We start from the raw sequence: 14,532 nt of genomic DNA, 5'->3' as shown, positions 1-14,532 counted from the left end.
TCAGTTTTCTGTAAACTTTTAATTTAAGACAGACGAAATATGCCTCCTGTCTGTTTGTGATGCTCTGCGTCATGTACACTAATATACAGAGTTCTACTTGAAGAACGAAAAAAAGATATTTATATACATGTATTGACAGGAATAAATACAATCTGGCCACACAAGTTTTGGTTGTCACGCCACATGATAATATTAGTTTGAGTAATTGCATGATGCATGTTTAACAATCGTGTGCCTGAGGGACACATATGTGTTGACTTGACCTTGGTTTTGCCAATGAAACACATTCTCTTACATGTACATTGTAGGTCAATGTTTTAATCTATGCAAGCCTCTCGTCATGTCATGGGGATCAAAGAGTATTTTTCTTCAATTGGTTTCAATTAATACAATACCCAAAACACCTGATCATATTTATGCCTCCACTGTAGCAGAGGTGCATTAAGTTTTACTCTTGTCCGTGTGTACGTTCGTTTGTACCCAAGTAGGTTTCTCATAGATTATTCAAAGATTTAGAATGTGTCAACAAAAACATTCTCTGTAAACAAACTGATTTTTTACAAAGAAATTGAATACAATAGAAAACTGTTCCTGCCTGCCGTTACTGATAATTTTTAAATGTTTGGGGGAAACCAACATTTATTTTTTCAATGGCCTTAAATGTATGGAAAGCAAGACTGTCAAGAGGGATAAACACACCAGCATGTGATACACCTCTGATTCTGAGAAAACACTATGGTCAAAAAAATATTACAGAAAAGCATTAACTTTTTGAGTGTGCAGGAAACATAAAACTGGAATTTCTTCCAAACTAGATTATGTATGTGTACTTATTTTATTGTCAGATGAATGTCCTGATAAATATTATTGTTTTTAAGTCATAAGTCATAATTGAAATGCTGTGGTTTAATTTGGACATAAATAAGTCTAGGTAGGTTGTAATTTGTACATTTCAAAGTTTGTTGACAATGTGTGTTACTAACTTTACTAATACAAAGCATGTTTTATTTTAACAGTTGGCATGTCTTACTTAAAAAACTGGAGAAAATATCATACAGAGGCTGACCTTCTTGCTCAGTCCAGTGAAAGTGAGAACAATGAACAAAATCAAAATGCTGTAGATAGATCAAGAACTGATAGAAATAATTCTGCATCTGATAAACATTTTTGCGATGGTAATGATAGTAGTGATTCCCTTGATCACTCATTTGTACCTGTTTATACAAGTAGTAACGAAGAATTAAGTTCTACAGAATCAGAATATGACACTGATGAAAGTGAAAAGGCAGATGTTCCAGATTTGGTTCAAGATCTGTCAGAATGGGCTACCAAAAACAACTGTACACGTTCTGGTTTAAATGATTTGCTCTCTATTTTAAGAAAGCAAGGTCTACGCGTTCCGTGTGATGCAAGGACCTTATTGAAGACTCCAAGATCAATCGCGTCCATACAGAAATGTGGAGGTGATTATTTGTATCTAGGTATAGGAAGTGGACTGCTTAAAGTACTTGCCACTCAACAAGAATATTTTGAGAAAAGCAAATGTAGAAAGTTAGCATTAACATTCAATATAGATGGTGTCCCACTCTTTAAATCTTCTGGAGTGCAAATGTGGCCTATTCTTTGTAGTATTAAGAATTTTGAGCCTTTTGTTGTTGCTCTTTTTTTGTGGAAATGCAAAGCCTAGTACAGTAAATGAATACCTTGATGATTTTTTGCATGAACTTTGTGCACTTAAACAAAATGGATTAAGGTTTAATGAAACTGATTTTAATATAGTTTTAGAAGCTATGATTTGTGATGCGCCAGCAAGAGCTTTCTTGAAATGCATTAAAGGACACAATGCTTATTACAGCTGTGAAAGATGTGTGATAAAAGGCACATGGAAGGGTCGAGTAGTGTTTAACATTGGTGATGATTTACCTCCTTTGCGTTCTGAAGCATATTTCAATAACTTTGAATACAATAATCATCAAGTTGGATTATCACCATTAGTGCATGCAGGTATATCTTGTATTAAAAATTTTCCACTGGACTACATGCATTTAGTTTGCTTAGGAGTGGTTAAGCGAATTTTACAATTTATTAAACAAGGTCCAAGAGAGTGTAGACTTTCTCACCAGCAGATTCAAGTTTTATCTGATCGTCTAATGTCTTTAAATGGGAAAATGCCCAGAGAATTTGCAAGACAACCACGCTCTTTGTATTATTTAGATAGATGGAAGGCTACCGAGTTCAGGCAATTTTTATTGTATACAGGCCCAATAGTTTTGCGCTCACTTGTCTCAAACCAACTGTATGACCATTTCCTGTCGTTGACAGTTGCTGTTTCAATCCTCTTGGAATCTAACGATGAGCGTAGAAATTCACTAGTTGAATATGCAAGAGAACTACTTGTATATTTTGTGCGAAACTGTCATTTAATTTATGGAGAGACATTTGTGTCTTACAATGTCCACTCGTTAATACATTTGGCTGATGACATAATGAACTACAACAAATCAATGAATGATTTATGTGCTTTTCCATTTGAAAACCATTTGCAAAAACTAAAAAAGAAGGTAAAGAAAGCTCAAAATCCAATTGCTCAAGTAGCAAAACGATTACATGAATTGGAAAAAGCAAAGTGTAGACAAATACCACAAAAAATCCATATATATGTATCAACAAGAAAGAAGGACAGTTGTTTTTTATTGAAAAACAATAAGTTTGCCTTCATAAAGGAGAAACGAAATGACAAATTTGTGTGTGATGTTTTTGGACGACATTATTTAGAAAGCTTTTTTTCTAAACCATGTGACTCTAAGATATTGGACATTTTAGTGCTGAAAGATATAAGAAGAGGTTCACAGAGGATTTTATTGGACCGTAACGATTTCCAGAGAAAGGTTGTTTGTCTACCTTTTGACAGAGGTTATCTTCTAATTCCGATGCTGCACAGCATGGAACGTTTCTAAACACTTCTAGAACATGCTGAACTGTAATTGTCAGCTTGGGTAAGTGTCTTTTAATGCATCACTGCATGTTCACTCATGAATGTATTGATCATGTTGATTCCTTATAGTTTTTGATTGCAACAGCTAAAAATGTTAGATCTCACTTTAACATACAGAATCGCATGTATTTATTGGTAATGACTAATGTATGATGTTCAGTACATGTACATTGTAAAGTGATCAACGATACCAAGAGAAAATTGGACCTCAGGTCCAAAATACTTGTCAGCATTTGAGAAAAAGTATTGCAACACTTTACACATGAATTTGAGTCAAGATCATAAAGATCAAACAAATGACCTGTATTATTAAGAACATTATAATAAAAAAAATTAAACATATTTTATTCAGTTTTGAATTTTAAAAAAATCATAGAAATGATACATTTTTTTATACATGTTTTAATATATCAGTATATACTACACATAAATTTTAACAGACTCAATGAATTTCATTTATATGTACATTGAAAATCCAGAGGTTTTTCTTCAGGTTGCTCTTCATTATTCAAGTGTGTTTTTGACGTTGTTTTGATGACTTAATTTTATTACAGGAAACAGTCAACATAAGGAAAAAGTGGTGTAGGGCAGTATGGATAGAAGAAGATCATGAAGAAGAAGGTGTAATTCCTATGATTTGGACAGATGGATTAAATTTTGTAATGTGGCCATCATGGTCCAAAAATATATCAAAAGTGGTGCAAGAAGGACGCCAACCAGATGATCGGTGGGAAAAATTCAAGCTGAAAAAGATCAAACATAGATCTGGTTAGATTCATTAGAATTTATTATAGCATGATCATTTCTTCAGTTCGAGTTATTTATACATAGATAAAGGAAGATGTGGTGTGAGTGCCAATGAGACAACTCTCCATCCAAATAACAATTTAAAAAAAAGGTAAACCATTATAGGTCAATGTACAGCCTTCAACACGGAGCCTTGGCTCACACCGAACAACAAGCTATAAAGGGCCCCAAAATTACTAGTGTAAAACCATTCAAACGGGAAAACCAACGGTCTAATCTATATAAAAAACCGAGAAACACGTATATATTACATAAGCAAACGTCAACTACTTTACATCAGATTCCTGACTTAGGACAGGTGCAAACATTTGCATGTATATGTTTCAACACTCTAAACTACAGTAAAACTAGATAAATACCTTATTTTTTTATGTGATATTGTTTTCATAGGTTAAATTTAGATTTTCATAGGTTAAAATTTAGATTTTTATCAATAATTTACAACCCAACTTCCAGGTCCTGAAGTCTATTGTATGAAATTGTAGTTTCAAATCTTGTTTTTTATATGATTTTTTTGTGCTTTGTAGATAGCAGAAGAGAGTGTGACCTATATGATGACACAACAACTGCAGAAATGTCTGTTGACGATGAAAATGATGATGATGATACTCAGGAGGTTTCAAAAAGAGTGTCCAAAAAAAAAGTGTATGCTGATTATTTTGTTGGTATGTAATACAACTCTATGGTGCATAATTAAGCAAAATTTGTCTTTTTTTGCTAACAGTATATAATATATAACTGGTCTATCTACAGCTTTGTATGTCTGATATGTGTCTTCACTTTTAAATGTATAAAAAGAAAAATATATCAGTGTCTAAATTTTATATTTTTGTCCCGAGGTTAGTATAGCTCTGTACATGTAGCTCAATATACATGTAAATAATTGACCTTAATAATAGGTTAAAGTTGATTTATGTAAACAAGGACTTAATTTAAATGAACTACATATTATCTTTCAATGTAGATAATGACCAACCAGCTGTGGCACAGAGTCAGAAGAATCCAAGATGTAAAGGAAAAAAGAAAGGTAATTTATGAAATTTTCTTAACCCAGCTGTCTATATTTAATTTGAGAATTTTAATAATTAGATAAAAAGTTGAGTATAAATCATATGATTGAAGAAAAGATTTTGTATTATATAAATAAATGCTAAAAAAAAATTGGCGTGTAAATGTACATAAATAGTTAGATTTATAAGGTTTTGTTTGATATAGTTGTTTATTATTATTGAGCATTTTTCTGCAGTGAATTACGTATTATGTTAAGATCATTTACTGAAATGATGTTTTTATTTGATCCTTTTTCATTGTAGTGAATGACCACCCACCAAATATCAAAGAGGTACAAATACCAAAGCTTCCATACCACCAACACCTCCATCCAATATAAAGGATAGAAATCAAGGTAAATAAGTGCATTTTTTTATGGTAAAGACAGATTATTTTAACATTTTTTTTTATCTATATGTCTGTTCTGTATGAGATTCAAGTTTTAGTTTGGGAACTCTATGGGAACATCAACCTGTTAAATGTTTTACACAAAAGGAGAGATAATTTATTTGTTAGACAACCATGACTGTAAATAAAGTTGAATATGGAAATGGGGAATGTGTCAAAGAGACAACAACCTGACTATATAACAGACAACAGCAGAAGGTTACCAAATGTTTATTTATAGAGATCACTGTTTAATAATAAATATTGATGCTAGATTAGAATTTTGACTTTTTTTCTTGATTAATTGATCATGAGAATGAGATAATTATATCAGGCCATTATGTCTCCTTTGTCATATTTTCTCATGTTATCTTCTGTTTTGTAGATAATGACATGGCAGACACAACTGAAAGCTCGCCAAGAGGTCCAACACCACCACCATCACAACCATCCAGTACTCCTGAGAGAAATCAAGGTAATATATAAACACAAAGTTTTTTATCAAACTGATTCAAAGTTTGAAAATTACAGGCAGTGAGTGTCATGAACTCAATCCACATGCTGCAAATTTTATTTTCATAGCGTTTATTTAACAAGTTCGCAACTATAACAAATCAGGCTATACAAGGTCTGCTCTGACTCAGAATAATATCACAGGGTCAATATTCATGTCGTATTATTATGTGAGTCCTGAATTTGTGTTTTTACTTGCAACTGGACTTAAAAATATTATTCATCCCTATATATTGAACAAAAAAGGGTTCACCCTGGAAAATTTATATATTTTTAACCAGATTTATCAGGATATTTTATATAACATTTTTTTCATAGGAAAAGAAGTCTCCAGTGATGATGAGTCGATATTAAGAAGTGGTTCCAAAGTCTTGTCAAGTTCTCAAAGGACTTCATCTTCATCCAAATGTAATAAGACTTCTGGCAGATCAAGATCAAAATCATCTATTGAGCCTGGCAATACAAACAATACCCCAACGTCTTCATGCCGTTCAGGCAAATCCAGATCATCAAGACAGTCCCAATCATCAAGACAGTCCCAATCATCAAGACGGTCCCGATCATCCAGACGGTCACGATCTTCAAGGCGGTCCCGATCATCAAGACGGTCCAGATCATCAAGACGGTCCCGATCATCAAGAAGGTCTATATCTTCAAGAAGGAGTAAATGATCTTCAAGGAGATCAAGAAGTCATCGTAGGGAGAGGTCTAGATTTCCACCCTACAGGGCCGTTCCATCTTCATCTAGAAGACTTCCTTCAAGATCAATTTCACCAATCAAATACAAATCCAGTCGTACCAAGAACTTGAGGAGGTCATCTAGATCAAAATCTGCAAGTCCCAGACCTGTGAGACATAGGGATTCATTTCCCATGGAGAATGGAAGTAAGTACATGTATATGAAAACTAATCAATATGTATAGATGGGATAATATTGTAAATGCTTAAGTTATACATTTAGTTTAATGAATGCTATTGGAATTGGATCTGATGTATTAAAAAGAGTTGCACATGAAAAAGTTCTCTTGCGCATGTTTTTATAAATAAAAAATAAAAAGACTGAAATATTTGTACATATTATATGAGAAATCTTCAAGTTGTTAATGTTTGTGTCATGTTGGTTTTTTGTGGATAGTTGTCTCATTGGCTATCATACCACATCTTCTTTTTTATATTCAAGATTCATTAGATTTGGTAGAATATGAATTGATGAACTTTATTTTCATATTCAAAATATGACCAATATGCATGATATGGTGTAATTGTTTTTTGATAAACATATAATTTGTTTCTCAAAATGAAGGGTCAACAATATTTGATTTATACATGTACATGTGTGTTTACTTTCATTACAGAATATCAGAAGAGGGTAATATACTTACTCACTGAGACAAGAGACCTTTTAAAACATGGTGTCAAGCCCACTATTGAAATTGAAGACGATAGTGATGAACTTGTGTGTTGTGAAAGTTCAATTGAGTTTGAGTCATTTGATACAGATTTATTAAATGACAAAAAGAAATATTCAGTTGTTGTGAGTATTATTTTATTGTCTTGTAGACTGACGACATACAGGCATTTTTCATCTCTACCATTTATTTGATTTCATTAATTAATTTATTCATGTTTTAGTCATTTCTAGAAATGTACTCTCGTATTGATAATCTAGTGAAAGATATTCAATAATACACAACATTAGATTAATGCTTCATTATAATACGTTATTCTGATTGGCTAACTGTACATCACGTGTTATTCCTTAAGCAATTGCATCACTCAATAAAACTTATCATTCATGATGACACGAGGTCCCATAATAAAGTGCACAGGTAAATTAAATAAAAAATTTATGTAAATCGTGTTTTCATGATCCTAGCTAAAAAATGTAATTATAAGTATTGAATGCTTCTTTTTGTAACTTCATAGGGTTGTAAAAGCGTTGATTGTGCACACATTTTTAGAATGAAGCGCTTCCAGGCTTTATACAAAATGTACTTTGGTCAACACTTTTGAACCCCAATAAAGTTACAAAAAGAAGCATTCAATTCGTAATTGAATTTAAACTAAACATGTAAATTGTATATTATAGGAAAAAGTAATGTTTTATTTTTATATTGTAGAAACATTTGATCAAAAGAATTGGAGGTTCTGATTATGGAGATCACATTAAAAAGGCAATGTCAAGGTATATTTTGAATCTCTTTTCGTTACTTTTATTTTAAGCAAAATATTTTTCTACAGCAATTTAACACTGTTAATTTGTGCAATGATCAACAATGCTACTTAATCTTACCTGCATCAATTTTATGGTCAAATGGATTTGTAACATGTTCATGTTCATGCTCATTAAACATAGCTGAAGGTTCAGGTTCTTATAAGATGTTGCATATAAATTTAAATAATTTGAATTAGTTTGTAAGAAGGGAACATGGCATAACATATTATCTCTTTATCTTGTTGCTAGTCCTGCTTTTTAATTGTAAGTGTAGAATTAACAGCTATCCATCAACATGAATTCTCTATTTTACAGATGTTTGTCGAACAAAGTGATGTCACAGATGAATTTGAGTGGTGCCAAATCAAAATTAAGTTTTGGGAACTCTAATGTGTATAAAATCATCAAAGGTAGGTTATTTTGCCTGTATACATCAGTTGTGTAATATATTTTTCAAAAGTGCTTTATAACCATATTTTTTTATCTTTTTATTGTTTTCATTTAGCATGTTAAGATAAGCTAGGTAAATTGATTTGAATTAAGACATTCATACAATAGAAAAAAGTAACATTAGCAGGCGCGGATCCAGAGGGGGGGTTCCGGGGGTTGGAACCCCCCTTTTTTTTGGACGATCAATGTATTTGAATGGGGACATGTAGTTGGAACCCCCCCTTTGTCCTGGGTTAGGAACCCCCCCTTTTTGAAATGGCTGGATCCGCCCCTGATTAGATATACCCACCATGCATATACTATGCTAACACATCAATATTACAACAATCTCATCAGAATTCTAAACATTTTTATATATATACAACTCGTCTAAACATCAACCCACCAATGTTAGATCTGTAAATAAGCTTTCGCAACATTTTTGTTCTTCCCACACTGGAATTGGAACCCATGCTACCGAGATATCATGACACCAAATCGCCTGCACTGTAACCAGCGCACTAGACAACACTACCACCTGGGCTTTATAAAAATGAAGCTTTCGGTGGCAATATATATATATTAGGTTACATTGTTATAGACCACAATGATATCGTCAAATCTTCTTTGAATAAAAGGAAACTTGTACACGAGTACATATATAGTTCAATGATAAATGATAGTATCCATTCATAATTTTATAATTCTTTTTTTAGCTCACCTGGCCCAAAGGGCCAAGTGAGCTTTTCTCATCACTTGGCGTCCGGCGTCCGTAAACTTTTAGAAAAATCTTCTCCTCTGAAACTAATGGGCCAAATTTAACCAAACTTAGCCACAATCATCATTGGGGTATCTAGTTTAAAAATTGTGTCCAGTGACCCGTCATACCAACCAAGATGGCCGCCATGGCTAAAAATAGAACATAGGTTGCTGCCCCTGAATTGATAATTTTAAGGAAATTTTGCTGTTTTGGGTTATTATTTTGAATATTATTATAGATAGAGATAAACTGTAAACAGCAAAAATGTTCAGCAAATTAAGATCTACAAATAGGTCAACATGACCAAAATGGTCAATTGACCCCTAAGGAGTTATAGCCCTTTTTAGTCAATTTTTAACAATTTTCTTAAAATTTGTAAATTTTCACTTACATTTCCACTGAAGCTATTTGGCCAAGTTTATTATAGATAGAGATAATTGTAAGCAGCAAGAATGTTTAGAAAAGTAAGATCTTCAAACACATCCCCATCACCAAAACACAATTTTGTCATAAATCCATCAGTCTCCTTTGTTTAATATTCACATAGACCAAGGTGAGCGACACAGGCTCTTTGGAGCCTCTAGTTTAATTTTCTCGTTAGTATTTGGAATGTTTTCGGTTATTAACAAAAAAAATAAAAACCTTATATTAGCTAATTTAATTATTCAAATCTTGGACAAAAGTTTCTTCAATATATATCAAAAACCACCCATGATAAAAATTTATTTACATGTATTTCCAATATTCTCATATTATTCAATAAATTTTTATACAAGTCATATGATTTCTAAATGAGCGTTGAAGTTATGGGTTTATTGTTCAATGATTTTGTAAGCTACTATATATATATATAAATATATTTCATGAGGATATCTGGAAACAAATTTAAGGTGAAATAAGGAAATCTTAGCAAACTAAAGTTTGTATTTATTATTTTTATTTTTTACAGAGGTCATTCTCCTGAAGTACCAGGAAGTATCAGAAAAAGATATAGCAGACAAAGTCTCTGCCTATTTGAAGTTTGCCCCAGACAGAGCTGGAGGAGGTGGCAGAAAAAAGGATAAAAATAACAACAATTGAGATTATTGAAAGAAAAATGAATTAAAAATTATCATTGCATACATAGCTAGAGTTCATGTTTTTCTTCAGTGATTTGATTTATATTCATGTAAAATAGGATATCTATAGGTGAACATATTATTATTAATTTACAATATTTGGTATGGTTGATATCTTGGGTTTCTTGTTTCTATATGTTTTAGGATCTTCCTTTCCTCTTGTGGGATCTTTTTATAATCTACACTTATTTTCGGTGTTAGAACAGAACTCTCTTGTTTAATGATTGTCTGACGAGTGAGATGAGGACATTTTAGGACTAATTGAGACCTTATTTCTGTTTACTTATACTTTCATTTGAATCAAGAAAATTTTAGGAGACTATATATTGCCTTTATTAAAGTGATTCATTATGTATTATGCGGTTTTATGAAAAAGTAATTCCTGAAGAGCTAATTATTCATGTGACCAGTGTAATCTATCAATTGAGCTTATGAGAACACAAATAACTGCAAATAGAAATTGCTGAAATGATGGAGCTTAATTGTATTTATCTGGATCAAATGACATTAAAAACTTGTATAGCCTGTCTATCACCAATAAAAGCAACACAAATTTGGAAAGCAGGTAAAAAATTATGTATGCAGGTTTATAATTATCAACCTACTTTCAACCCCTGTTCAACCTTGAGTCAACGTTGAATGGATGTTGAAACTTCAACGTTGAAATGACAACGTTAATTCCAATTTTCAAAATCAAACATAAATTTGACATTGTTTCAACGTTGAGAAACAACCTTGTTTCAACGTTGAATAAACGTTGTGTGCCTGCTGGGATAACTCCTGCTTGCACCTGGGCAGAGAGTAATAAATTTTAAATACAATCCTTTGAAATTAAAAAAACATCCTGTAAAATTTAAATCACAAGGCCTCTTGAATTCATTAGAAAAATAATACACGAGTTTAAAGAAAAATGTGATGTTCTTTTTACCTGTAAAACACACCTGTACTGAGGTTCTTAAACTTTATCAAGGTGCTTTTTGTATGTCATGTCTTTAATTTTGACAAAACTTTCAAGTATGGTTCAGACTTGGTCGAAAATGGCTAAGACTTGTTCAAGTATGGTCCAGTCACCTATAAAGTTGTTAGGAACTGGTCGAGTAAAGGTCGAGTACAAGATCAGACTGGTAAGTATGGTTCAGACTACAGTCGAGTAATATCGAGTATAAGTATATACATACCAACATTGTTAATTAAAACATTTACTTTTAAGCTACTATGTAAAATTTGATTCAAAATGAAACTTAATGTGTTGGTTCCTTGAATATATGTTTAAACTAACTATTCGAACGGAATTTTTTTATAATAGTAAGATATAAAGAGATGTAGTGTGCCAATAACAATTATCTTTTAACCAAAGGACAATGTGAACAATGAAGAGCAACAGTACAATATTTAACAATGAACAAAACCCGCAACGTATAATAAGCAAAAGAAGGACGTAAAACCTTCCAACAGCCACACGTGTATGTGACATTTACATCCAGTATGTAACTAAACTAAACTAAGTTTTATACGTTCATTAGAAACTTGTACATGTTACACTTAACGTAAACGAAACTTTAACAGCTTATTCGTTTGCTATACTGCAACCAGGAACTGGAGCAGCACACAACTATATTGCATATCGATGGAAAAAGGGCAATAAGAACAGTGTGGTCACATGTATGTAAAAGAGAGGTCAAAGGTAAAAGGTCAAACTTCAAACATATCATAAATTGACGCATGAGGAAAAAAAGAAGGAATTTTCTATGATTTTCTGAGCCAAGAGTGTCAAAACGACAATTTTAACTAATTGAACAACTGCCATTGCAACTGTTACATTTCTTGTCACTTTTCACCACAGTGTATGAGAGAATTATTTTTTTTAAACTGTAATACACCGGTTTCTCAATATATTTGAGTTATTTTTTTCCTTTAAAAACAAAATTCAAATACTGGAAACCGTGTTTTTCCATTTTGCATTCTGCCAAGGCGAATGCAAGGTTTAAAAAAAAGCTGTAACCTATCTGTAGGTTCAGTGTAAAACAAAATGAGTTGTATGCCATACACATTCTTTTTGTGGCATAATTCTGGTAAAAATGTATAGTCTTATTATTCTTTAGCGAATTGATTGATTAAAATGTTAATCTGCCAATATTGTAATTTGGCAATTGGCCAAGACCCTTATATAACTTGTGTTTGAAGAGTCAGAAACATTAGTTCTTGCCTTCTTCAAATATGAGATAAACAGAAAAAATATTGCTTCACACTGGACAACTTTAAACAAGAATCAAAGGTAGAATTCAATCTCTTCGTCATTGTTTGAGCATCTGCTTATCGTTTTAACACGCTTCGCGTTCTTGACTCAGACAAAGTTCAGTGCAAGACAGATTTAGAGGTACAAAGTAAATATTGCAAGTAATCAGCAGACATTTGTCCCTAAAAAAAGGTGGGATTTAATCCATTTTGGTCTTTACAGCCAACGTCTAAAGGAGACTGTTGTAGTGACTGTGCACTATGCGAAAAATTTCAAATACTGGTCTTAAGCGAAGCTCTCAGGACATGTTGCAAGTTGATTCGTTTGACGGATAGAAATGTACACTAATAATGAGGACATCTGTATCTTGAGATTTTATCACTATTTGACTTTCTTGTTTCGCCTTCCGATCGCTTTGTCAGCAAACATTGAACGTAGGATCATTCGTATTTGCATCTTCGTGTGTCCTGAATAAATGTTGAAAGTCAGTAACCTCTGCTGAAGAGAACTTTTTCACAATAATCGGGTAACAAAAAATACCCACTAGAAATAGTTCATCCTCATGCGAGGTCAACAGAGGGACTTGGCATGATGACGCTCAAAATAATTTTTCCACTCTGGTATGGTCGACCATCTATTTCTTGGATTACCTTTTTGACTAGAATTTACACCAGTTCGTTGATCTCTTTTGGCAGGTTTAATAGAAAGTTTAATGTCTGTTTTATAAAGACATCCATAACTGTAGAAGCATTGAGGATGCATGATTTCTGATTTTGAATGAAATGTAGGGCCAAGTATCTGAAAGTGTTTAAAGTTAAATGTCTTAACATTTAACAACTGTCCTAAGTCCATTTCGTTTCTGATCAGAGTGGTTGGTTGACCTTTTTTGGGACGTCAGGATTAAGCTATTTGATTCTCGGGAATTCGGAATAGCCATTTCAATGGTAGGGAATTCGTGATTTTATCATATCGTGATGCGGGAACGAACATATTTTTTCAGCAGGAATTCGGGATTTAATTTTATCGAGATAGATTGTTTTCACTCGATTATATATTATCTCTCTTGTACCATTAACGAACCTTTCATATGACACTTAAAGTGACAACTAAACAACATATCACATAAGATCGCCGCATCTGAACAGGATGGACACTCTTTGACTATGACTGTAGACACTAAAAGTAATTAAATGTTAACGTATTTTACTTCTTTATGTTTTTACTTGTACATACAAGTTATATGGTTATATATGGCGATTTTTAATAGCATCTACTTCAAATTTCATTAGAATTCGGGAATTGACATTTGTAATTATCTTGGTTTCAATTTTTAATCTAGGTATTTGGCCATAAAATTCACAGTTGTCTAGTTATAGAAACGAGACTACTAGATAACGGGCATGGATATTCGGTATACTTTAATTAGGCCGTAAGTTTTTTCGTTTGAATTGTTTTACATTATAATTAGTCATTTCGGGGTCTTTTATATCTGACTATGCGGTATGGGCTTTGTTTGTTATTGAAGGCCGTACGGTGACCTATAGTTGTTAATTTCTGTGTCATTTGGTCTGCTATGGAGAGTTGTCTAATTTGCAATCATACCACATCTTCTTTTTATATTTAAACAAATCTGCCTAACGACACATGACATTTTCAAAAATTTATAACATATTATTTACCTGTATCAGAAGCTGTTATTTGTATATTATTTTTGCGTGGACTCGATGCGAAGATATTTGAAAATGTTAAGATTATACCATTAATTATAGTTTTGCTTTTACATGCATATGCAAACTCGAATGCATTGTAATCGATGACAACTCAACTAGAAGCTCTAAAGAGCGCTGTGTCGCTCACATTGGTCTATGTACATATTCAACAAAGGACACTCTCCAACATTGTAGATGAGAATAGAATTAATGAAAAAAGTATTGTATTGCTGATTATTTAGTCTGTTTAGTTTCTAGCTATCTTCTTTACTTTTTGCTCAAAAAACAAAAGAGGGTAAAAAAAAAATCCTCA

The 14,532-nt window shown here is 32.5% G+C and overlaps 1 protein-coding gene across 3 annotated transcripts; it reads left to right on the top strand.

Annotated features, from left to right (window-relative positions):
• Positions 1 to 241: 241 nt before the first annotated feature.
• Positions 242 to 10,281, top strand: LOC127706809 (uncharacterized). Of its 3 annotated transcripts, XR_007984580.1 has the most exons (7): positions 242 to 2,996; positions 3,550 to 3,763; positions 4,330 to 4,467; positions 4,767 to 4,829; positions 5,116 to 5,207; positions 5,625 to 5,714; positions 6,071 to 6,509. XR_007984580.1 is itself a non-coding variant. In XM_052211495.1 (5 exons), exons 1-5 carry the CDS (start codon positions 6,625 to 6,627, stop codon positions 10,234 to 10,236), a joined length of 483 nt encoding a protein of 160 aa, XP_052067455.1. In that variant the 5' UTR covers positions 6,027 to 6,624; the 3' UTR covers positions 10,237 to 10,281. The 3 variants fall into 3 exon arrangements, 1 of the variants encoding a protein (XP_052067455.1); XM_052211495.1 differs by lacking the exons at positions 242 to 2,996; positions 3,550 to 3,763; positions 4,330 to 4,467; ... (1 more) ...; positions 5,116 to 5,207; positions 5,625 to 5,714 and adding exons at positions 7,108 to 7,286; positions 7,873 to 7,937; positions 8,283 to 8,377; positions 10,106 to 10,281 and having other exon boundaries at positions 6,027 to 6,637; XR_007984581.1 differs by lacking the exons at positions 3,550 to 3,763; positions 4,330 to 4,467; positions 4,767 to 4,829; ... (1 more) ...; positions 5,625 to 5,714; positions 6,071 to 6,509 and adding exons at positions 8,283 to 8,377; positions 10,106 to 10,141.
• The last annotated feature ends 4,251 nt before the right edge of the window (positions 10,282 to 14,532 follow it).

This window comes from Mytilus californianus, unplaced genomic scaffold (genome assembly GCF_021869535.1).
Source record: "Mytilus californianus isolate M0D057914Y unplaced genomic scaffold, xbMytCali1.0.p SCAF_6, whole genome shotgun sequence".
NCBI classification, from domain to species: Eukaryota; Metazoa; Mollusca; class Bivalvia; order Mytilida; family Mytilidae; genus Mytilus; species Mytilus californianus.
The sequence above is the reverse complement of the archived record's forward strand: the minus strand, read 5'-3'. Positions and strand labels throughout refer to the sequence as shown.